This window comes from Leishmania infantum, chromosome 6 (genome assembly GCF_000002875.2).
Source record: "Leishmania infantum JPCM5 genome chromosome 6".
In the NCBI taxonomy this organism is placed as follows: Eukaryota; Euglenozoa; class Kinetoplastea; order Trypanosomatida; family Trypanosomatidae; genus Leishmania; species Leishmania infantum.
In genome coordinates, this window is record NC_009277.2 from 427,473 (window position 1) to 450,875 (window position 23,403).

Consider the following 23,403-nt stretch of genomic DNA (forward strand, 5'->3'; position numbering starts at 1 on the left):
GTGTCGTGTGTGGATGGCGAGCGGTGGGTGCCCACTTCTTCAGAGAGACCGCAAGACGCCAAGGAGAGAGCTACCGTTTCCATCCGCGCCGGCGCGCACTGCCGCTCTCCGACCTCCTCCTCTCTCGCTCCGACCAAGAAGGCACGCGGCAGCTGCTCTTGGTGAATGCCAGTTCCTCGTCGTACACAAACCTCCTTTTCTTCCCACCCCCGCTTCCTCCCCTTTCCCTCTTCGGCTGATGCCTGCAACGCGAACAGAAAGGTGCGCCGATCTCCGCTTACCGACGCACGCGAGCATCGACCGGTGCGTAGCTTCACTTGCTTTCTCTTTCTTCGTTCTACCTCCCTTAGAATCTCTCCGTGATCTGCCGCTGCCGTGCTCGCACACGTGACCGCACGTGCCGTTGTCGGGCACAACTGTCTTTCCTGCATCTCTCTCTCTCTCGCTGTGTGTGTGTGTGTGCGTGTGTGTCTTCAAGGACTGTGTGCGCTCTGCCCGAACCCCCTTCCACTGTCTCGGCCCCTCCTCCATCTGTCGTCGTGCTTCTCCTCCGTTTTCACAGCTCCACCCGGGTGCACGCAGGCGGAATGCGCAGCTCCGTGTCGGTGACTCCGTCGCGCCGCCCGAAGCGGCCCAACGCCGGTGCTTCCATCTCGCCTTCTCGCACGTCGCTCTCGCGCGGCGCCTCGCCTGCCAAATCCCCGGCAGTGCTCCGCGAGAGGGGCCGCAGCGTGTCACCGTCCGTGAAGAAGGGAATTCGTCCAGGCATCGCCGATGATGCGGCGGCGGTGCACAAGGGGAGTGTTGCGGCGTACCCCAACGCCGGCCACGCTACCAGCAGCACAGCGTCACCGTCCGTAACGGGCGGCTCACTCTCGCACTTCGCGCAGGACGGGAGGCGCCTTGAGCCGAACACATGCGAGACGACCTTCAGCTTCCACGGCCAGTATGAGCACATCGCGGTGGCGCATCGCACAGCAACACTGTGGTGCGCCAACACCGCAACCGGCGCCATGGACCTCTACAGCTGCGTCACGGGCCAGTTTGTTACCTCGCTTCTCCCACTCCACGAGGAGGTGGTGGCGCGGCGGGCGGAGCTGTCGGAGCTGCCGCTGAGTGCGCCGAGCGCCAAGGGCACCAACGGCAGCGCCAAGGGTGCCACGGGCGGGTTGCTTGGCTCTCACTGGGGCTCCACGGCACTCACTCCTCGCAGTCGTGGACTCGTTCCCACGGGAGGAGGGCGGCGGCTCTCAACGCTATCATCCACCAGCGCCACAGCCCATCACCATCGCACGGCGTCTAACAGCCTCTCGGCGTCCAGCCTTGCCTCCGCGTGGGCGCGCGTGCCTGAGGGCGACCTTCGCGCCACCGCCCTATGCGCCACCGCCACGCACATGTGGGTCGGTTATACCAATGGCACCGTCGCCGTCTACGACGCGCTTCTTCTCAAGCTCGTCACTTTCGGTCGGCTGCACACCGACCGCATCGTGTCCATCGTCGCGCTTTTCAACGGCCAGACGGTGTCCGCCTCCACGGACGGCCTCTTGATTCTGTGGGATACAGAGCAAGGTGGCTTCGAGGCGGTAACACGGGTGACGGTGCTGCTGGACGCCGTCCGCGAAGGCGCGGGGGCGCTGTGTGCTATGGCTTCCATTTCACCCGCCACGCGCGTGTGCTGCGGGTTCGAGTCGGGTGTTATCTATAACGTCCGTATCGCGAGCCGGCCGCAGGAGCAGACCGCGCCGCAGTCAGTGCGTGGCCACCACGGGCGAGTGAACGACATGGCGGTCGTGCGTGATGTGCTCTTTACTGCCGCGGAGGACAACACCGTGTGCGCGTGGCACTGCGGTGGCGCCGCCGGCGCGCGCGGTGCGCAGCGTCTCGACGGCGGCGACGGGGGCGGGTCCGCGCCATCGAACCCCTTCCTGAGGGCGGCTCGCGATGCCGGCCACGCACGGTTTGGGCCTCACATGGACGGCAGCGTGAGGATGCTGAAGCGCATCCCCGTCAGACCGTGTGTGCGGTGCCTCCTGGCGGAGGAGCAGACGCGCAGCGTCTGGGTAGCGTACGCGGACGGCCTCGTGGAGCGCTGGAGTGCCAACCCAGATGACGACTACGGCGTGGAGGAGGTGGTGGAGAACGCGCTCGCAGCATCGCTGTCGGCCGGCAACGGCGGCGTGCGCGCTCTTCTCTCACTGAGCGTGGTGCAGACGATGCAGTGGCTTGCTTTGTCCAGCAACGGCGTAAACAAGGTCTGGTATGGGCACAGGAACACCTTAGAGATCGACCTGGCGCACTCCATTTCGACGCTGGCGCAGGTGGTGGAGCAGGACACTGTGGACGCTGCGGCGTGGCGGGAGCGGGTCAACCTACTGAAGCAGAAAGAACTGGAGCGAAAGCAGAAGTACGTGTGCATCCTGGAACAGCTGAGCGAGCAGCGGGTGCTGCTGCGCCACTACGACATGTGGAAGCGCTCCGTTCTCTTCTTCGGTACGCGGCGTAGGCGAGTCGCGGCGATCGCCGACACGCTCGAGAAGAAGTCACGCCTGCAGCTGGCTCGACGCTTCTTTAACAAGTGGGGGTCCTTCTACGACGCCCAGCAGCGACACATGCGCGTCTACGTGCTCTCCATGGCCCTCTCCCGCGCCACAGAGCAGCAGCAGCTGCAGGGCTACTTCCTGCGGTGGCAGTCGTACCTCGTCCATCGTCAGGTGCGTCGGAAAGCGGCGAAAAGCGCGCAGGTGCTCGCGCGCATGGTGAACGCCGCGATAATGGGCTCATGCTTCCACCGCTGGCGTGCAGCGGCAGCGGCGACCACGCGACGGCAGCGCGACCGCATCTCAGCCGAGCAGCTGGCGCTTCTCGCCAACAAGGCGCAGCGACAGGTGCTACAGCGGGTGCTGCGCCAGTGGGTGGCACACCACGACACGCAGAAAACGCTCCCGCGACAGGTGCCCACCGCTGCAGCGGAAGGAGCGCCTCGAGACGGGCTGCCGGTGCCGGAGACTTCGGCGCTGTCTCGCTTTGCTGCGCACTACGCCCAGCAGCAGCAGCAGCGCCGAGGACGCCAGGCTCTTCAGGTGTGGCGGCGCTGGACAAGGTGGCGCGCTCGGCAGGCGTCGCTCGCGGCGGTAGCGGCCCTACGTGAACAGCAGCTTCTCCACGAGGCCCGTCAGCGCTTCTTTCTCCGCTGGCGTCAGCGCGTGCATGCGCGGCATGTGGACGAAAACACACAGCAGCTGAAGATGCTCGAGGTGGAGCTGCGCCGCGCTGAGGCCGAGCACGGCGACATCTTTGAAAAGCTCCAGCTGCAGCGGCAGCTGGACCTCGTCCTCGAGCGGCAATCGGCGGAGGAGGCGCGCTTGGCGCAGATCAAAGAGCAGCTGGCCTCTGCCGAGCACACCTGCTCTGAACTGCGTGCGCGTCAGCTGCAGCGAACCATCGTTGGCAGCAACGGCGCGGCGCACGCCGGTTCGTGCGGCAGCAGCTTAACGACCTCAAGTGGAGCGGCAACAGGTGCCTCCGCTGCTGTGGCGCCGGCAGACGCGTCGCGGCGCTCATCGGTGGCACGATTTGCTGGCACTGACACGGATCTCTCGCTGTCGACCACCAGTGAGGGCCTTCCGCTTGCCCAGCAACAGCAGCAACAGCAAGTGGTGCTGTCGGCCCTGAGCCGCGGCCACATGGCATCGAATGCCGCGTGGTACCGGTCGATGGTGGACCAGCAGCGCCTGTCGCCCATTGTGCTGTCGCACATGCCGACGGAGGAGGCCGTGCATCACGTCATGGGCCAACTGAAGGGCAACGTCGTTAACCTCTACACCGATCTGGCACTCTTTCGGCAGGTCAAGGATCGCCGGCGCGCCGGCACATCGGCGGTTGGCATTCTGCTTGAAGCCTTTGGGGAGGTGAAGCGGCTCATCGTGACTACGGTGCGTGGCACTTCGGCCAATGCAGCATCGGCGGCGGCGGCGCGCATGGGCGGCAAGGCTACGCGGTGGCCGCTCAGCATGGAGGCGCTGGACTGCATTCCGGTGCACCACTGCGCCACCGTGCTGAGCGCCATCAAGACACTGGTCGTCGCGTACGATCTCCTGCAGCCCGAGGACATGATCAGTGTGCAGACGACCTGCGAGGAGGTGGTCGTCAACGCCGACTGGATCTTCCTGATCGCGCGCGCCTGCTACCTGCGACGGAAGCCCGTGCCGCCCGCGAACAATCGGCAGCTTATCTAGACATGAAACGTGGGCAGGTGTGTGTGTGTGTGTGTGTGTGTGCATGGAAGTGAGCCGGCCATCAACATGGCTCGCGTCTCTTCCTCCCTCCCTCCTCCCCCCGCGCACACACACACACACGCGCCTGCCCACTCATCATTTTGCTGTGTAACATCTTTAGAGGCGGAGTTCTTTGTCCCATTCCTCGCCTTCGACTTCTTGTGCGGCCCGCTACTTCACGGCGCGTCGTTCGCGTGCTCGGCTGTTTCCATGTCTCGGGTGTATATAGGGGGTGCCAGAAAGAGAAGTGGTCGCATCTACGGCGTGTATGTGTGAGTGTACAGTAGCAGCGGCATCGCGTAGTGAACGACAGCGGGCTGATATCGTGCGTAGAGGGCTGGTGGCAAGCACCAGCACCTCTCGGGCTCATTTTTGCTCTCCCTCCTTCCGACTTCAGTGGCCCGCTATCACCTTACCCAAGCCGCTCCACGACAGCGGACATCAGATTGCCCCCCCCTCTTTTGCCCACCTCCCTTGCCGCCGCCGCCTCCTCGTGTAAGAGGTGTGGGGTGGGATGGGGTGGGATGGTGGGGGGGGGCCGCGAAGCTGCGCAGCGGCAAAATGCCGAGTCAGTGGCGATGGAGCCAGGTGGCGTGGCATCGCTCCGCTCTTCCTCTTCTTCCTTGTGTTGCACCACCTCCTTCCCCCCTCCCGCTCGAATCGGCGGCGACCATCCTCCTCCGCTGAGCTCCAGCCCTGCCGCTGCGGTGCCGGCGGTGCGGGTCTCTTCTACTGGCTGCTTGACAGTCTCTTCAGCCCATCCCTTCTCTGTCCTCCGTCCCCCACGGCGCCTCATTCTCTCTACTCCAGCTCTCCGTGTGCCGCTCACGAGCGTGGCGCCTGCGTGCATCGGCTGACGAGCGGCAGAGATGCACTACACCACCGTCCTCGCCGTTGCTGCGCCACTGGCATCCATTGCTCTGTGCGTGTGCGCCGGTGTAAAGGATGGGGCGGCGCACTCGCTTTTCCTTGCCGCAGCAACGTTCTTCAGCGGCGTCGTCATGTGGCTGCGCTCCCGCTACATCGCCGCCCTGTACCTGAACGAGCTTCAGGCACGGAGGCAGCACTTCACGGACTCCTTGCGTCGACGATTCGGTGACGGCGGCGCCGCGGCTGCGGTGCGAGAGGCTAGCGCTCAGCGCGATGATGCCCGAGCTGCCGAGGCGTATGCCGCGCCCTCGCCTTTGTCACGGCCGCCGCGGACAGTGGCGCGTGTCTCACCCGTGCTGCCAGCCTTCCTGGCGTGCTGCTTGTTCTTGATAAGCATCCTTTCCACCATCTCCGCCGCCCTACACGCCATTTTATATGTGCGAAGCCTCGAGACGGAGCAGCCGTGACTCCGTGCGAGATAGAGGAGAGAGAGAGAGCGTGTTGCTGAGCTGGCCGTGAACCCCGAGGACGTGTGCAAAGTCGTGAGTGTGCACGCACGCCCGCGTTTCTTCTTCGTTGAACCACAAGGAAACAAAGGAGGAGGGGGAGGGAGCTGAGGTCGGAAGCCGACCCGCTCATCATCGTGGGTGCGTGTCACACAACATCTCTCCTCGGTTTGACTTCCCACCCACGCCATGACACGCACCGGCGTGGGTGAGAAGAGGTGGCGGTGGGGCGACACTGCACGGCTGCGGCAGCGCCGTCCTGCTTCTTGTCTTTCGTCCCTCGCACTGCTGCTCTCGCCCTTCCTCCCTCTCTCCCCTGTCGCTTAACACCGCTCGCTGCCTGCGCAGCCTCCATCACGTGGGCGCGCGCATCGCCATCGAAGCGATTCAAGTAACGAGTGTGAAGGCCGCTGCTGAAGAGAGCTCTGCCCCCCCCCCCCCCCCGCTCTCTCCCTCTCCCCTCCCGTGTTTACCTCGCATCAGCTCCGCGTCTTCGCTGCTGTCATAATGCCCCGGCTGCGCGCCGCTCGCGCCGCCTGGTATGCCGGCCAGGAGCTCGACACATACCTCCGCCAGCGCGCATGGCACTGGACAGTGAAGCGTAACTACGCCCTCGCGGCGGACTACTGCATTCGGCTACTGAACCGGCACCCGCAAGACACGCTGGGGCTCGTCCTCGGTGAGGTGTCGGGCCGCTACACCAGCCAAGATACCTTTGTATCCAAGTGCGCACAGGCACTGCAGGAGAGCTGTCAGCGTAAGGGTGTGGCCAGTGTAACGGAGCTCGTGCAGTGCACCTTGGTGACGAGGGCAGCCAACCCGCCCTCCTTGTCGACAACGGCGTCTGCAAGCCTCACGCAACTCCCTTCCGCTGATGCCGTGCTGGCGCTGCAGGCCGATGAGGCTAAGAGGGAGGCGGATGCACGCGATACGGGAGCGCATACAGGTGGTCTCAAGGGTGAGTCTCTCTACGTGCACAATAGTGAACCGCCGGACTCCATCAACCAAGCGGTGCGGCGCTCCTGTCTACGCAGTGCGACGCCGCCGCTGGCAGAGCTGCTGGAGCCGGTGCAGTCGACCTACGGGCGGGGACTTTATGCGACGCGGCACATCCAGCCACGGAGCAGCATCCTGTGCGAGTCGCCGCTCCTCGTGCAGCGCTGCGATGACACGAAGTGCGCGCACTGCCTCGCGCCGCTGTCCGCCCGCCGCGGCAGCAGCATCACCGACACAGGCGCCAGCGACCCCCTCGCGTCTGGCGTGGCATGCCCGCACTGCCAGCATGAAACCTACTGCTCCGAGGACTGTAGAGATGCGGCGTGGGAGCAGTACCATGTCTGCAGCTGCGCCTCCAGAAACCCCGAGCTAGCACAGTGGACGGAAGGCATGCGCGAGCTGCTACACCGCGGCGGCGCTGGAGCCGCATCAGCGGCGTCCGATGAGGCAGGTGTCGTTAACTCCGGCTCCGAGGCGCGCGCAGCACTGTCGTGCCTGACAGTAGCAAAGATATGCGCCATGGCAACCGTGCAGCAGGTCCACCCACTGAGTCTGCCGGGGATCTCGTGTCTGCGCGGCATCGCTGACTACGAGCCAGCAACAGCCCTCAGCGAGATTGGCGCTCTCGCAGTCGCCCTGAGCGCGGCGCTACGCCAGCCGAACCTGTACATGGAGGAGGTGCTGTCGCTCTTCGCACTGCTGCACATGAACGAGTTCTTCGCAGGGAGCGGCATCGCGGTCTACTCGGTGCTGAGCATGCTGAACCACAGCTGTGACCCGAACTGCGCCTTGGTGAGCGCGGCCAACTCGCCGGTGGCGGGCGCACACGGATCAAGAAGGCACAAGAGTGCCATGGAGAAGCACCTCGTCGCGCTTCGGCCGATCCGCGACGGCGAGCAGCTGTTTATTGACTACAACGCCGCCCTCACGACGAGGCTCGACTACGAGGAACGCAAGGCGCTCTGTGCGCAGCGGCACTTCGAGTGTTACTGCTCCCGCTGCATCCGCCGCGAATGATGGTGCGAAAGAGGACAGTCAGCACCGCATGTGCGTGCCGCTGCATGCCGTTTCGCACAAGGCGCTATGGTGGGGATGTCTTCACAGGACTAATCGACCAAGCTTGCCCCCGTAGTGGGTGCAGCAATGATGTGTTTGCGCGGGCGTTGGCCCCTCCCCCCGACGGCACCGCCTCCTTCCTTATACCTATCCACGCAAGCGCAACGCTGCACCGGAGGGGAGCGCGATGGGGTAAGCACCTGCAGAGGGCGCCAAAGGAGTGACGTGCGCGGACACCCAACGGAAAATGACGACTACGAGCGCTTGGGATGCCAGCGGGGAAGAGGTGCGCAGGATGACGCCTGCTGTGTCGCGCACGGGCATGCGGCAAGCGAGAGACACGCACGCACGCGCCGGCTCCCGCAAAGGGGCGGGAGATGCGCCCCTCTCTTTCCACCTTTCCGCGGTAGGAGAGGTACCGCTCGGTATTTGATCGCGCTCACATGGTCCATACGCGTGCATGCGCACGCGTGCTGCTGCCTTGGCTGCTTCTTCGTTCATCGTTGCCTTCCTGCTTGCCTGCCCTCTCTCTCTTTTGCCTTTTCCTTCGCCCTCCCGCCACCCCACCACCGCTTCATCATCGGCGCCCTCACGTGTCTTCGCGGCGGTGTGCGGGATGGGGCAGAGACCCCGTCTTGAACGAGAAGGGCGCTGAGCAACCGCCTCTTATCGAACCTGCCCCAGCGCGCCGTAATTCGTGCCGTGTCGTGTCTGACCGTTGCGACGGGCGATACGGTGCAACCCACGTGGATGCGGCTGCTGTTGGCGCTTCTCCTTCCTTGCCCTGATACATACCGTACAGCCGCAGACGCGTGTTACCATTCACGAGCTTGATTGGACATCAGACACTTCGCTTGCCCTCCGCCCTCCACGATGTTGCGCTACGCACCGATGCGGCGTTGCAGCGCGGCGGCCATGCAGACACTAAGCTCCTGGCTTACAGACCTCGCCGAGGAGTCGATGGCCGTGCCGTCGGCCACTGACGCGGTCCTGCACACGAGGCAGAATGATGGGCAAGGGCCCACCCGCAAGACACCTGCGCAGCTGTGGCGTGAGTTGGAAGACGCTGCCGCTCACGCGAACGCCCTTCGCGAGACCGACACGCTGTTCAGCATCCTGCGGTGTCTTCTGCTCAAGCAGCAGTATCCCACCGACGTGCACGCGTGGGCTCGCCTCGCGAAGCAACTGTTGCCCTACAGCGGCATCGAACAGAGGTCGGTGCTGCACTACCCGGGCCGGCCCGACGCCTCGTACCGCAGAGACGGGCACCCACGCGGCAGCAGCCTAGCCAATCTCTCCTCGTCCAGCGACCCTGTGCTCACTGGCGCGGACGGCGGCATCGGAGACGATGGCGCATCGCGTCGAGGCGGCGGTGGTGCCAGGCGAGGCGGGGAGCACGCAGTGCCGTACAGCCTGTACCCCTCGCGCGAGACACTCTTGCTGAGCGGCGGCGTCGTGCCACTCAGCGCGCGTGTGCCGTTCGGCGACGGCAGAGCGATCGCGTTGTTTGTGCGCGGCTTTACTCGGTTCGTGGAGGGCCAGCTGGGCGTGCAGCCGCACACGCAGCTTACCTCGGAGCTGTTGCAGGTAGTCAAAGACGTGTCGGACGCCGTGACGGAGGCGTTGGCCGCGAACGCAGACTCCTTGCAGCTGGAGCTACTGCTGCCGGCGTTGCTGGACTACATGGAGCTGCTCCACGTGCTGGACTTGTGCACGGCCACGGCGACCGGCCGTGGGCCGCTCGCGATGAAAGATGAGCGCCGTGCTGCTGCCGGGGCGACGGGGAGAGACGACGAGCCGAGCGGGCACGGTCGATCATCACCGCCACGGTCGTCGAGGCCGACGCGCTTTCTTCAGAACATGGCCAACGACCTTGCACAGAACGTCATGGCCGGTGCTGCGCGTGGGGCTCGCGTCGTCCTCTACTATCTGAGCGAGCGTTTTGCCGCTGTTGTAGAGGCGTACCAGGCGGACGCGCCGGCCACCTTCACCGATAAGATGTACTGGGCGCAGCAGCGGTACCTGCTAACTCTCACCCGCGCCTGCATGTGGTCCATCAGTCAACATTACACGCCAGCCACCACCGCTGCATTGTCTGCGGCGCCAGGGAGCGTTGCCTCGTCGCCGTCGCCGCACGTGCAGGGGCTGCGGTCCACTGTCGCCCCAACGGACCTCGTCGCCACCGCGCCTATGAACGCTCACATACAGGCGCTGTACGACCACATCGATGTGCTCTTCCAACGGAACACGCATGCCGACAACCCGCTGCACCTGACCGACGAGGAGGTGGCGCAGCTGAAAGAAATACACACAGCCGCGCTGCTGCGTGCACTGCGCATCGAGGAGGCGGCCCCGGACGCGTACCTGCGCCGCGCGTTGGAGGTGGTGGATCGGGTGCCGGCGTCCATGGCCATCGAAGGCGAGCTAATCGCAGGCAAGGTGCGGCTGTTGGAGCTGGACAGCGACACGGTGGACGAAGAGGGTAGGGCTGCCATCTACGACGACTTGCTGACGTCGCTTCGAAGCTTGGTGGAGATGCGGCCACGCTTTTCGAGGCACGACGGCGCTCATCATGCTGCCGGTGGAGGTGCTGCGGCTGCTGCGTCGGCAAGCACACCCGCCGACGGCGGCGGCGGCGAGGAAGACGAAGGTGATGGCGAGCAACTGCGACTCGACGCGGCAACGCAGGCGATCTTGCAGCGTGCCCACACCGACGTCATCACGGCCTTCTGCGCGGCGCACAAGGAGGAGTGGTCGAACGAGGCGTACAACATCCTTGTCGCGCACAAGTACCACGGCGTCAAGATCACGAACGACCTCATACGGCCGGTCCTGGAGGTGTTCAGCCGCCGCGGCGACTGCCGTGTCTTCAGCTTGGTGGATTTATGCGTGCTCTACAGCAATGAGCCGATCGACATGCACACCATCGCGCTGCTGTTCCGCACATGCGCGGCGGCCGGTGACCACTACCGCGCTCGCACGTTCCTGCAGCTGGTGAACGAGATTATACATGGGTTTCTTGTGAAGTGTCCGGCCTCGGTGAAGGAGTCGCTGCAGGAGTTGAAGCTGCTCGACCCGCCGCCGCGGCACCTGTTCGTCTCGACCGAGGATGATCTTGTGCAGAGTGCGCTCGGCGAGCAGCAACGCACCGTACGCCGGCTTCCTACCGGGTCTTGAAGTACCGAACGAGGGTGGTGGCCATGCTACTCGTCGTGGTGGCAGCATCCGGGATCCACCTCCTCCCTCGTCCCCTTCACCGCGGATGTGCGCGCGGGCCAGCCCTTGCGCACGTGCTGGCTCGCCGGCTCACATGAGCCGACATCGACAAACCCCACTCGCACGCGGCGCTCGCGTGCCGGAGCCGCATCACATGCGAAGCAAACGAGAGGCAAATCACGGACAAGGCAATACTGCTGCTGTGGCAGTGCTGGCAGTGAGGAGAACGGCATGCGCTTCTTCATCCTCGCCACAACGAAATGCCGATCTACGTCGTCCGGCGGGGCGGTGTGAGGGAGGCGGCTGCTCCTATCCCTCGGGGGGGGGGGGCGCTTGTACTCACCGCCGTGTTCGCACCGCCTTCTCCACCGTGACGCACGCCTCAAGAAACGCGGTTGATGTTGTTCGTCGGACGCAACGCAACACCCTCACCTCCCCTTCCTTCCTTCCGTCCCTTTCTTTCACCCTCCCCCCCTCCCACCGTGACGCACATGCTCACGCACACTCGCTTGCCGGCGTGCTCCGTTAGCGCACACACTGCCTGCTGCTTCACCTCGAGGGCTGGCACACACGCACACACATACGCACACACGCCAGCGCTGTCGTCGCCATGAGCACCGATCCGAATGGCACTCGCTGGTCAAACTCCGAGAAGAACTTCGGAAAAGCGCTGCTGAAGAAGTCGGGGTGGACAGAGGGCGCCGGCCTCGGCAGGGGGCAGGATGGCGTCGTCGATCACATCAAGGTAACCCGCAAGGATGGCGTGATGGGGCTCGGCTATCAGGCTGGGGTGCAGGAGACGTGGACGACGCAGTCACTCGGCTTCGCCGACGTCCTCACACGCATCAAGGCGTCCACTACCGCCGCCATCAGCGACTCAGACGACGACGGTGAGGCGTCGCGGTCGTCCTCGCCGACGACCAACGGGGAGGCGAAGAAGATCGGCATGAGCCGCCACTACAAGATGTACGCCAGACGCAACGCCCTGAAGACGGAGCTCATCCACGGTGGCGACAGCGCCGAAACGGAGGCGAAACGGCTGGAGATTCTCGGCAGCGCGGCGATGAAGCGTCGGCGCGACGCGGACAGCGACGACGATAACGACGGAGCGGGTCGGAATTGCAGCCAGAGCACGTCCTCCGCCTCCACGCTCAAATCGCCACTGCTGCTTCGGCTTATGGCACGCAGCTCCAAGGACGAGCCGAAGCCGACGGCGGGCGACATGACACCGGCGCAGCTCATCACCGTAACAAAGCCGCATCCGCGGCCTCCAAAATGCACGGATACGCCGTTCCTTGCCTAATGATGGCGGTGGCGATGGTGGTGGTGGTGGCGAGCCCGATGGCGTGGCTGTGAGACATCATGCGTTGCGAAGGGGCGGACTGCTGTGGGCGTGCGCGCGCGCTCTTTGCCTTCATCTAGCCTTCTCTCTCCACACTCTCCCCGTGCGATGCCGCTGCGTGTTGGCGGTCGTGGCGAACACGACGACACTGAGTCGTTTAAAGCACTCGGAATGGAAAGGCGAGGTGGCGTCGAGCTGCCGCGGCAGCGGTGCGGATGCCCCGTGGCGCGCCCGCCTTCCTCTCTTCCACCCACTCACCACACATACACACACAAACACACACATACCCATCCATCTTCTCTGAGCAGAGGCAGTAGAGAGCGCTTGTGGCGAGAGGTTTGTGAGTCTCTTGAGCGCGTGCCACGAGCACCACCCCCACCACTCTGTCTCTGCGCGTGTTGTGTGTGTGTGTGTGTCTCATGCATAAGCGGGAGAGCCGCGCCACCCCTTTGCTCCTCGATTCCTTCATCAACGCCTGCGCATGTGGGCGCGTGGCAGAGGGGGGGGGGATTGCTGCACGTAAGATGCGCGTAACAAGCCCCGCAACAAGAACACTCACACGAACTCTAATGGGAGACGTGGCACCGTCGTGTGGATGACCTGCCCGTCGCTTCAGCTGCGGCAGATGTCTGTGACTGTGTGTGCACACGCGCGATGGAACAGGGGTCACTGGAATACTTGGAAGTCTCTTATGGCTGCACGATGTGGGGATGCATGCTGTCCGGCAAACAGTGGTGCTCATGCGTTCTCCCGCTCCGAGGGACTGCTCGATGAAGCGCTGTTCTCGTTGGCTACCCCATCTCGCCACCCCACCCACCCACGTGTGCGCGTCTTGTCATGCCCCCTCTTCCTGCTGGTCTCCACTAGCCCTCTTCCTCATCCTGCCTTCGTTGCTCCACCACCACCACCGCGGCGACAGCCATCCATGCACGAGACGGGGGAGGGGCTTTTGTGAAGAGCCTAGACAAGACGTGCAAAGAACGTGTTTGGCTTGTCGCGCATCTCCGTACGTCTCCGCGGCGCACCTCGGCACACACCGACACGGCCGTGCCCGCAAGCACAGCAAGAGCATCCATCAGACGACACATTCACACGTGCGCGGGTGTGCGTGCGCTGCTCGTCAGAGGTGTGCTGCTTCATAGAGATTAAGATTGGCAGGCCTGCGGCGAACGAAACGTGGCAGTGGCCTTCCAGCTCCCTCACCTCCGCACGACGGCGTCTTTAGGCGGGTCACCGAAGCCATGTCGGAGCGCGTTCATGTTGTTGTGCGTATCCGCCCCTTCATCGCCTCTGACCCACCCGATGCAGAGCTGAACACGCTCGTGCTCGACCCGACGCACGTCAGCGTGGGCAACAACCGCGTCTTCAAGGCGGATCGAGTGTACATGATGGAGGACGCCACGGAGGTCATCTACGCCGAGTCCATAGCGCCGCTGATCAGCCGCTTTCTTCGGGGATTCAACACCAGCGTCCTCGCGTACGGCCAGACAGGGACGGGCAAAACCTTTACGGTGCAGTCCCTCCTGCCTCTGTTGCTGACGGACATCATGGCAGACAAGGGTCTGCGCAGCGGCGCGGCAGGGGCACCCAGCGCAGAGACGTCGACCTCGCTCACGGCAAAAGCACCACTGCTGTACCTGCAGTACGTTGAGGTGTACGGTGAAACGATCCGCGACCTGCTGGAAGGCCCGGCCGCCGCCGCGTTGCGCAGCGACGGTGAAGAGCCCAGCAAGATCCGCCTCGTGACGACGACGGCACCGGGGGCGCGGGCGACCAGCCCGTCTTCGGAGCGCGCGGACCGGCAACTTTCTCCCATAGACGAACGTGACGCCGCAGCATCGCCGACGGCAGGCTGTGTTCTTGTAGGCGCCACCATCGTCCCCATCTTCACGCTCGCGCAGGCGGCGGAGCTGATCGCTCGCGGTGGCACTCGACGCGCAACCGGGTCTACAAACGTACACGCGCACTCGAGCCGGAGTCACGCCATCCTCACCCTCTTTCACGCTCGCTACGCGTGCCGGCTCGACGTTGTCGACTTGGCCGGCTCAGAGAGAGAGAAGAAGACGGGAAACGTGGGCGTGCGCTTCCAGGAGAGTATCGCCATCAACACTGGACTGCTGGCGCTGGGCAACGTCATGCGTGCGCTGAGTCGCATCCATAGAGCTGCCAACGGCAAGGAGGCGGGCCGGGGTGGTGGGGCAGGGCATCAACGGGCGCAGCACGTTCCCTACCGCAGCAGTCGCCTGACGCGTCTGTTGCAGGACACCCTCGGCGGCAACAGCGCCACGGTGCTCATCGCCTGCGTTGCACCCGACACGTACAACCGCGATGAGACGCTGCGGACGCTGCAGTACTGCTCCCTCGCGCTGCGCATTCTGAACGAGCCGCTGCAGCAGTACGAGCGACTTCGACGCGCACAGTCGCCGCTGTGTCGTCGTGGAAGCCCCTCCGCCGCCGCCGCGGTCTCGCCACTGTCGCTGCGCGAGGGTTCATACACGGCCACCGCAGCTACGAGGGCTTGCAGGGACAGCGAGGAGGCAGACGAGCCGAAGATGACCCAGCTGAAGGTGCTCGAGCTGCAGTCTGCCTACGCCAGTCTCCAGCAGCAGTACGACGAGCAAGCCGAGGTGATTGCCAACATGTGCGCGTCGCACGCAACAACGAAGGAGCGGCTGGCGCTGTGCGAGCGGGAGCTCCGCAAGGACGAGGGCATCTTCACCCAGCAAATACGTGCCATGCAGGAGCTCGTGTGCGAGAACCGAAAGCTGCGGCGGCGGCTCGCGAAGGTATGTGCCCCCCCCACTACCACCACCAACACTACAGCAGCAGCGACCGCTGGACGCGATAAAGCAGCCATGGCGCACGACCCGCTCTTCCGTGGCGGTGATGGCCTACCTGAGTCCACTTGCACAGAAACGGACTCGCACCATGGTGACAAGGACCTTACGGACGCCGTGCGCCACCTGCTGCTCGCTGGTGATCGCGATGCCGCGGGCAGAATGGGTGTCTCACTGCAGCTTGCACCCTCGCACTCTCAAGGCCACCGTCAGCAACACTCAGCCCCAGTAGCTGCCGCCGCGGCTACTCGACCGCCGCTGTCGGCCCATTCGCCGCACCGCTCGCAGGACGTCAGGGATGGTGTCACGGGCGGCACTCAGTACGTGCCACTCGAGGAGTTACCGCTGGCAGTGGCACACCAAGCCGGGGTGCGGGTCGACGATGGCCGCGGAGGTGCAGAGACACCGACATACCCAGGGGCGGGGGGGCGCACAGAGGCTTCTCACGCGCTGGACGGCATGACGCCTGGCGGTGCTGCTGCTCCAACTCCTGCAGAGCCTGCCCAGTCGTTCATCCGCTACATTCTCGGCCTGCATGGCATCGATCCAGAAGCTGAGCAAGCAGGTGACGTTGACGGTGATGACGGAAGAGGGCGGGCAGGAGCGGGAGCGGTGGCGGTGGCAGCCACGTCTCTCCAGTCGTCCATCCGCAAATCCGCGGCCACGAGCGTAGGTGGGGTGGCGCTGGAACCTGCAGAAGTATCGGAGACAACCGCAGGGAGCAGCCGCGATGACCACGCGCGACAGGAAGGTGCACCATCGCCTCTGAACTACGCTCTGTCGCGCCGCTCCGGCCGCTTCGCCGCGTCCTTTCCTCCGCAAACGATGGGGGCGCTCTCTGAGGGAGAGCACAGCAGCTGGGAAAGGCAGGTGGATCGCCGGGGAGGCGGCGCTGATGCAGCTCAGCTAGACAGCTCGGCGGTGCTGCTGCTGGCGAAGGAGGTGCTGCGTTACCAAGGAACGAATGCGGAGTTGCGCAACCAGGTCCAGGTACTTCAAGCAGAGCTGGATGGTAAGCAGCGAGAGGCAGCGCTGCTGCGTCTGGAGCTGCAAGAAATGAAGGAACTCTTCACGACGTAAAGGCGGCCTTCAGTCCCTCTGTGTGTCGGCCAAGCTCCCTCGCACGCTCACGCGTGCTGCTCATACCCTGTATCACCTGCACGCAATACATACCGATGCGCACGTGCAAGCCCCGGCTCCGTGAGCTGTTAAGCTGATGCAGGCAAAGCCACTGGGCCCATCCGCTTGGCACTGGTCCGAGCCCGTCACGGACATCATATACGATGCTGGCGGCAGACACTTGAGTCTGCGTGTGCTTGCTCGGTGTGCCCCCTCCCACCCTCCCCACGCGCGCACATGCACGCGCATGCGCCGTCTATCTCTCTGTCTCTCTCCCTCTCCTCACGCGCACGCGCGCTCTCTCACATCGCTCGGGCGCGTTGGGCTTTTCCGTCTTGTCGAGATTCATCGCACGCGTGCACGCACGCGCACAGCGTAGCAAAAAGAGAGCGAGAGAGCACATTCCAGGAGCAATGACGACGGCAGCGCCACCGTTCCACGCCCCACGCCCTCCTCTGACGGCCCGCAGCGACCCGAACAGCACCGCCGTCTCGCGCGGCGGTACTGCTGCCGTGGCGGCAATGCCAGAGACGCAGGTGCGCCGTCGGCTTGCAGAGGTAGAGACGCGGCTGCGTGACATGGAAGAGGAGGCGAGGCGCACCCGCGTGCTGCAGGAGCAAGAGATCGCAAATCTCGAGCATGACAACGTGAAGCTGCGCGAGCGGCTCGAGGCAATCCGCATGGAGGAGTGCATGTCGCTGGCTGAAGCGCGTGCGCTTCAGGACCACACCAGCTATCAGCTCACCGGCGGTGCGCCGGCTTCTCATGCAGAGTCGAAGCTTCTTGGGTCGACCACTATCAAGTATCAGAATGCCAAGGCCGAAGTTCAAAGGCGGCGACGCGAGTGCGCCCAGGCAGAGCGCCAGCTCGCGGAGGCGCGGACCCGACTTGCTGATGTGCGGAAAGCTCGCAAGGAACTGAAGGGACGGAGCCTCGCGGCAGAGATGTCGGCTTCGATGCGCGTCGCGGCGGCTGACAACTATAGGACGCTCATCCACGAGCGGCTCCGCGGCTTAGAAGAGCAGGTGGCACGTGAGCAGGAGCGCTTCAACAGTATTGCGACGGAGGCGAAGCAAGCACGCATCGAGATTGACGCGCTGCTAGTGAGCCAGACGAGCAACGAAAAGATGTACCGCCACTGGTACGATGCGCTGTTGGCGAAGCGTCGCGAGATGGCGTTCTTGATGGAGGTGTGCAACCTCCTGTGCGAGGAGCGCCAGCAAGTCGTTGCCGAGCTCACGGAGGTTCAGGCGCGCATGGCAGAGCAGAGTCATCAGTACGAGGCTGCCTTCGACGAGCTGACGGGGGTGCAAGACGAGAACGCCAAGACGCAGGCTGCAAACTGCGAGCAGCTGGAAGAGCTGCGTCGACTCATCGCGCAGACCCGGACAGAGCGGGAGGCGCTGGAGGAGGAGAACAGATGCACCAAGACCGCCATGGAGCGTCAACGTCGTCGCACCGTTGGCCACCGCCTCAAAGAGGAGGCGAACACCACGACCACCAGCGCGGCAAGCCGAGGCAGCAGCGCCATTGATGGGGAGTGTGGCATCGTGGCCGCCGGTGAGGCCGAACGTGTCGGCGACGATGGCGGTGCAGAGCTGCGGACTCCAGAGAGCGAGTCGTCGCTCGACGGCAACCAGCAGCAGATCCGCATGTTCGATGACTACTACCGGAAGCTCTCCGCCATTGTACAGAGCGACGCCATCGAGGACGTGGCCGGGTTCATGGATGCAGCTGCCGACGAGCGGTACAAGGTCTTTGACGAGATGAACGCCATCGAGCGCAACATGGTGGCGCTCGAGACGGAGAAGGCCGCGCTGGTGGCGCAGCTCAGTAGGGTTGGCGGTATTCGCCCAGCCACCGTCCCGAAGTCGGCGCAGCAGCCGTTCACACCCACCGCGCTCGCAACGCTCGCTGGTGCTGACACGCTCGAGGACCTTACCGCGGTCACAACCGCCGTGGCAGCCGGGAAGAGCAGCGGCACGGGCGCACTTGGCGCGTCGACCGACGGCACGCAAGAGCGCTGTAATCGCATGGCAGACCTCCTCGACGATTTGGGTGCTACGCGCGACCTTGTTTTTGAGCAGCAGGAGGAACAGGAGACGAGCGCGGCGGTGTTGGAGCAGGTGGTCGCGCAGGTGAATCAAGTGTTTCGCGGACTCGGCTGCAGCGTGGACGAGCTTCGCGCCCTCACGGGGATGGAAGGGGTACAGCAGACCACCCTGCTGCAGTGCCTCGCCATGGTTGAGCAGCGCGCCAGTGAGTACCTGATAGCGTACTCGCGTCGACAGCGGAAGCGATCTTCGCAAGCGACGGGGGCGAGGGCGTCGCCCCCCTCCCGCGACGCAGCACGCACAATCCTTCGTCGACCCGACTTGCTACCGAAGACACAGAAAAATGCGGTGGAGGCCACCGTGATGCAACAAGCGCTGCCTCGCTCGACGGACGTGACGACAAGGATGCCCACCGTCGCCGCGCTTGCCATCGGCGGCAGTTTGACCTTAGATGACCTTGTCGAGGAACGTCCCTTGACGACGACGGAGCTGAAGGAGGTGGTAGAGGCGAGGCGCATCCTGGCACAGCCGTGAGCGCTTCCCCATTCCCCACCTCTGCTTCCTCTACCTCCGCCGACCCGTGCTTGCGCTAGAGCTGATGTAAAGACACTCATTGCACCCACATGCCCGTTGCTGCTGTGCCGTCTCGCTCCCTTTTCGCCGCGCGCCCGCCTCTCCACTCATTTTGCTGGACAGCTGCCCTCGTTGGCGATGTCAGACATGCCGCAGAGATCCAAAAGACAGCCCAACACGAGAAGAGGCAAGGTGAGCGGCTGCGCGTGTGCTTACTTGTGCCAGTCTCTCGGCGAGCGGCGCGTGGGCGGGAGGAAACGTGTGAAGTGGATCACCGACACTGATAGACACCACCCTTTCTTAGCAGACGCAGGCCTTGCTGTTTTGATTTTTGCGCATGTTACGCTGATCGGCAGCACGCGAGCACACACGCACACACATGCGCGTGCGACCATGTGCACGACTGCCTCAGTCGCTTCACATCTTCACCCACCCCTGCGATCGACGTGGCTATGCCTTTCTCCTTCCGACTCCGTTCCGTGCAACACCAGCCATGCAGACCGCTGGAGCCGCTTCGCCCTTGGCTGGTAAGCGAAGGGGATGTGGCAAGGAGAGAGGTTGGAGAGCTCGCGCGCCCGCGGGTGGAGTGGGGTGGGGGAGGGCGTTCGCGCACAGCACGCGCATCGAAAGATGAAACACGTTAAAGTCGCAGAAGCAGCCCATCGCGGTGCTCGCAGCTGCCACGTGCGCATGTAATGCCACCGTATCTCTCCACCACTCATCTCCCTCCAACCTGTATTTCCTTTGCATGTGCCTCGTCGCCCACGTCGCGTGCGACAACCACCACCCTGTCCACGCCCGCCACACCCCATCATCGCTCCAATGACCACCACCGCGCCAACGATTTCGTAACCGGAACTGAACGGGGCTCACGGCGCCACAGTCGAGCTCATCCACAGCATCCGCGCATTCTGCCTTCTGCGTTACTGACCATTCTCTCGCGCTCCCCTCTCTCTGTGCTCTCCCCTCTGCCGCACTTCGCTATCAGACCATGTCGCTCGTCCGGAAGACACTCGCCGTCCTGCTGGCGATCGCCCTCCTCGCCGTCTGCGCGAAGGCGGAGGTGGTCGAGCTCAACCCGGCGAACTTTCACAACGTTGTGAAGGACCCGTCCAAGAACGTCTTCGTCATGTTCTACGCCCCGTGGTGCGGCCACTGCAACAACATGAAGCCGACGTGGCTGGAGCTGGCGGACAAGTACCCCATCGTGGGGGACGTCATCATCGCCCGCATCGACGCCAGCGAGTACCGCGGCATCGCGAAGGAGTTCGACATCCATGGCTTCCCGACACTGAAGTTTTTCTCCAAGAGGGACAAATCAGGTAAAATGGAGTACGAGGGCCCGCGCGAGCTCTCCGCCTTCGTGGCGTACGTGGCGGCCAACAAGCAGTGAAGATGCACCGCCGCAACGGTGCACCTTCGCCAGGCGGTAATTTTAGAATGCTGCCGCGACGCAACAGAGTGCCAGAGCAAGACGACCGGACGGAGGAGGGGCCAGGGGCAGCGTGGGCGGTGAGTCGGTGAGGCGCGGCGACGTGGATCACACGGCGAGGACAGGCAAGACGCCCCCTAGTGGCATCGACAGCATTGCACGTACAGGCAACGGGCCTACGCACAGTATGCAGGCGGGTCTGCATGTGCGCAGGGGTCTATGCCCCCGACACCCGTCCAGGAGAGACCTTCGCTGCCTACGCTCTTCCCTATCACGCTCATCCCTGCCATCAACGTGTCGTTCACTCGTCTTCCTCATCCCGCCTGCCCCTCCATGCGTCCTCCTCCGTCCATCGCGGGCGCCCCACTCTCTCTGCGCGCCGCCTCTCTGCCTCTTTATTTTTTGTATTTCTTTCTGTATGTTCGGTGGTCTTATCATCGACGCCTCCTACACGCGCGTGCACGCGCACACGCCATGGTGACGAGGTGCACGGCTGAATCCTCTGGCGGTGAGAATCGCTGCATGACCGCACCTGCACGCGAGGCACAGAGGGCTGGATGCCTGCCTCTTTATCTTGCGTAGATGTAAAATTCCAGTCGGGTGTGTGGGCAAGAGATCTACTGCGAGAACGAGAGAGGGGCGGAGGGCAGCCGTCGCCGTGCCTCCACCTGCCTGTGCGAGCGGTTGCTCGCAAGGTCGTGGCACGAGGTCATCGAATAGCGTTGTCATGCGTCTGTGTCTGCCGCTCTCACCCTGCGACACGGCCGTCTCCCGTTTTCGTTCTCTTGTCTGGAGTCCATCGCGCGCGCACACGCTCCCTCGAGCCACTATTGAATGCTGCACCCCCTCCCTTACACACCTCTTGCCCCCGCCTCCGTACTCCTTCCACCGCCTGCACGACATTCCCCCAGTGAGCGTGCGTGCATGCTCTTTCCTGTCCGCATGTGGCCCTACCACGGGCAGACCAACACGAATGCACCTGCAGCCACAGCTCCTCTACCGCTGTGGCACCACGGCTTCATCCTCGTCGTCTAGGACGAGCCCGTCCTGCCGTCGAATCGGGGCTGTGCGTCGTACGCGCTCCTCTCGCCCTTTCTAGCCCCTTCTTTCGCGTACGTGCTGCACGATCGGCGCTGAACGGACCTGGGCGTGGACTGCATGGCCTGATCCACAGCGGGCCGTGTCCAGGGTCCTGCTCGAGGGCAGAAGCAGTGGGCGTCTGTCGTGCGGGTAGCAGGGGGTGGTTGTCGAGGCGGATGCCGGATGAGCTCAGGGAGGCGCTCGGCCAGCCTCGGGTCAGAGCCCTCAGAACTCTCCCGCACTCTGCCTGCATGTGTTATGCTGCTCCCTCTGAGTGGCTCCACACCGCGGCACTCCAGAATGTGGCCCGGAGACACTCCACATGGGTGTCCGGAGCACTCGATGATGCAACTTGAGGGTGCTCTTCTCATGTTTGCGGCACCTGTGCCTCATCGACGCCCGCCTGATTGGATACGAGAGATGCCGCACATGTTTCGCGCACACGCGCTGGGTGGCTCATTGGTATGGGTGCCTCTCTTTCGAATACTTATCAAATCGGGGGCACGGTTCACGTTGAGCAAGCGCAAACCCCTCAACCATGACCTAGCATCTCTTCGGCTCGGCAACGGCGCCAGGCTTCCTGGCTTCCCCGGAAAGAGCATGCGTGTGTGTAGGGGGGGAAGGTAGGGGGAGGCGCCTGGACCGCGTGATACCGTTGTGAGTCGGTCGGTATTCTCATGGGCGCGCACCTGTCTGCCAGCACGAAGCGGCACACTGCGGACCCTCGCCCGCCAGACGTCCAGCCCTCTGTTGGCACGGCCGCTGCGCCCCCAACGCCTTCCTCCTCTCTCTCCTCCCTGCCATCTGATCACCTTCATCATCATCCTCCTTCACTCTTGCCCACACCCGCGTAGAGCGTAGAGCAGTCGCCGCGCGGATACAAAGACGAGGACCGGAGATAGAATCGCACGTGGAAGGCGGCAGCCACAGGCTGACATACGCATCGAGGTGTACGCGTAGACGACAGTATCCCATTGCACCCACGCCCACCCACTGCCCGTGATGTGGACGGCTGTCGTAGCATCGGGCGGGGGCAGCAAGGGGAATCCGCCCACAGCGTTGTCGGCGGCGGTGTGTGATGGAAAGCCGATGACCACGGCCGGACCGCAGGCCCCAACGACTAGAGATGGGCTGTGGCAATCTTCGCTGCTGCGCCAGCGCGTCGCCGCCGGGGCTAGCTTCAAGAACGTGGCGCTGTCCCACGCCGCAGACATTCTGCGCTCCGAATCGGCCCGTGTGGACGCGCAGCTGATCGACGACTTCAGCTCCATTTTACGCGGCAACGTCGTGTACATTCACAACTTCATCTGCCATGAGAAGGACATGCGGCTCTACAACTCCCTCAAGGAGGAGCTGGTCGCGGCGACAGGCGCCAAGATGCTCGGCAGCGGAGGCTTGATTGACTGGAGCAAGCATCAAGTCTTCGATAACCCCTCCTACATCAGCCAGACCTTCAACGACATCATCGACATGCTCGCCGAGTACTTCGACGTTGACGTGTACGCGACGCGGCTGAACTACTACCGGGACGGAACTCAGTGGAAGCCTCAGCACCACGACAGCCACGCCTACGGCGGCCGCGCGCTTCGCGAGGACTTCACAGTGGGCCTGTCGCTCGGCGCAACGCGCAGCCTTCTCTTTGTGCACGAGGCTTCGCAGCGCGACTTCAATTTTCCGCAGGTGAACGGTGACTGCTTCGCCTTCACGGGGGAGGTCAACAACCTGTTCACCCACGGCGTGCCCCGCGTGCACACGCCAACAGGTGATCGCTTCAGCATTATCGCCTGGGGGCGGCGTCGCACGTTGAATGAGCGCAACGGTGGCGTGCCGAGTAGCGCGGTGGCGCAGGTGAAGGGGCACCACATCAACACCATGGAAGACGCGGTCGAGGTTGCGAAGCAGCTCGTGGCGGCGCAGCCTGGCGCTGCGGTAGCGAAGAAGGCGATGCCACCGCCGTGCACCTCGGGCGACGCGAGCAGCAATGGGGTTGCCGCAGCCACACGACCGGCGAAGCGTCACAAACGCCGCCTCCAGTAGCCATCGTTTGC

At 64.0% G+C, this 23,403-nt stretch overlaps 9 protein-coding genes across 9 annotated transcripts; all 9 read left to right on the forward strand.

Annotated features, from left to right (window-relative positions):
- Nucleotides 1–587: 587 nt before the first annotated feature.
- LINJ_06_1020 (conserved hypothetical protein) lies at nt 588–4,235 on the forward strand (the record flags this gene model as incomplete). The annotated part of the gene is made up of 1 exon (XM_001463144.1): nt 588–4,235. The coding sequence occupies one exon, from the start codon at nt 588–590 to the stop codon at nt 4,233–4,235; it is 3,648 nt and encodes a 1,215-aa protein (XP_001463181.1).
- A 908-nt stretch (nt 4,236–5,143) lies between these two features.
- Nucleotides 5,144–5,611, forward strand: LINJ_06_1030 (hypothetical protein, unknown function; the record flags this gene model as incomplete). The annotated part of the gene is made up of 1 exon (XM_001463145.1): nt 5,144–5,611. One exon carries the CDS (start codon nt 5,144–5,146, stop codon nt 5,609–5,611), a length of 468 nt encoding a protein of 155 aa, XP_001463182.1.
- Nucleotides 5,612–6,157: 546 nt separating this feature from the next.
- LINJ_06_1040 (conserved hypothetical protein) lies at nt 6,158–7,663 on the forward strand (the record flags this gene model as incomplete). Its single annotated transcript, XM_001463146.1, has 1 exon — nt 6,158–7,663. The coding sequence occupies one exon, from the start codon at nt 6,158–6,160 to the stop codon at nt 7,661–7,663; it is 1,506 nt and encodes a 501-aa protein (XP_001463183.1).
- A 912-nt stretch (nt 7,664–8,575) lies between these two features.
- Nucleotides 8,576–10,879, forward strand: LINJ_06_1050 (conserved hypothetical protein; the record flags this gene model as incomplete). Its single annotated transcript, XM_001463147.1, has 1 exon — nt 8,576–10,879. One exon carries the CDS (start codon nt 8,576–8,578, stop codon nt 10,877–10,879), a length of 2,304 nt encoding a protein of 767 aa, XP_001463184.1.
- Nucleotides 10,880–11,528: 649 nt separating this feature from the next.
- LINJ_06_1060 (conserved hypothetical protein) lies at nt 11,529–12,221 on the forward strand (the record flags this gene model as incomplete). Its single annotated transcript, XM_001463148.1, has 1 exon — nt 11,529–12,221. The coding sequence occupies one exon, from the start codon at nt 11,529–11,531 to the stop codon at nt 12,219–12,221; it is 693 nt and encodes a 230-aa protein (XP_001463185.1).
- Nucleotides 12,222–13,501: 1,280 nt separating this feature from the next.
- LINJ_06_1070 (putative kinesin) lies at nt 13,502–16,177 on the forward strand (the record flags this gene model as incomplete). The annotated part of the gene is made up of 1 exon (XM_001463149.1): nt 13,502–16,177. The coding sequence occupies one exon, from the start codon at nt 13,502–13,504 to the stop codon at nt 16,175–16,177; it is 2,676 nt and encodes an 891-aa protein (XP_001463186.1).
- Nucleotides 16,178–16,629: 452 nt separating this feature from the next.
- On the forward strand, nt 16,630–18,804 carry LINJ_06_1080 (conserved hypothetical protein; the record flags this gene model as incomplete). Its single annotated transcript, XM_001463150.1, has 1 exon — nt 16,630–18,804. One exon carries the CDS (start codon nt 16,630–16,632, stop codon nt 18,802–18,804), a length of 2,175 nt encoding a protein of 724 aa, XP_001463187.1.
- A 1,030-nt stretch (nt 18,805–19,834) lies between these two features.
- Nucleotides 19,835–20,236, forward strand: PDI-1 (protein disulfide isomerase; the record flags this gene model as incomplete). The annotated part of the gene is made up of 1 exon (XM_001463151.1): nt 19,835–20,236. The coding sequence occupies one exon, from the start codon at nt 19,835–19,837 to the stop codon at nt 20,234–20,236; it is 402 nt and encodes a 133-aa protein (XP_001463188.1).
- A 2,121-nt stretch (nt 20,237–22,357) lies between these two features.
- Nucleotides 22,358–23,392, forward strand: LINJ_06_1100 (conserved hypothetical protein; the record flags this gene model as incomplete). The annotated part of the gene is made up of 1 exon (XM_001463152.2): nt 22,358–23,392. The coding sequence occupies one exon, from the start codon at nt 22,358–22,360 to the stop codon at nt 23,390–23,392; it is 1,035 nt and encodes a 344-aa protein (XP_001463189.2).
- Nucleotides 23,393–23,403: the final 11 nt, after the last annotated feature.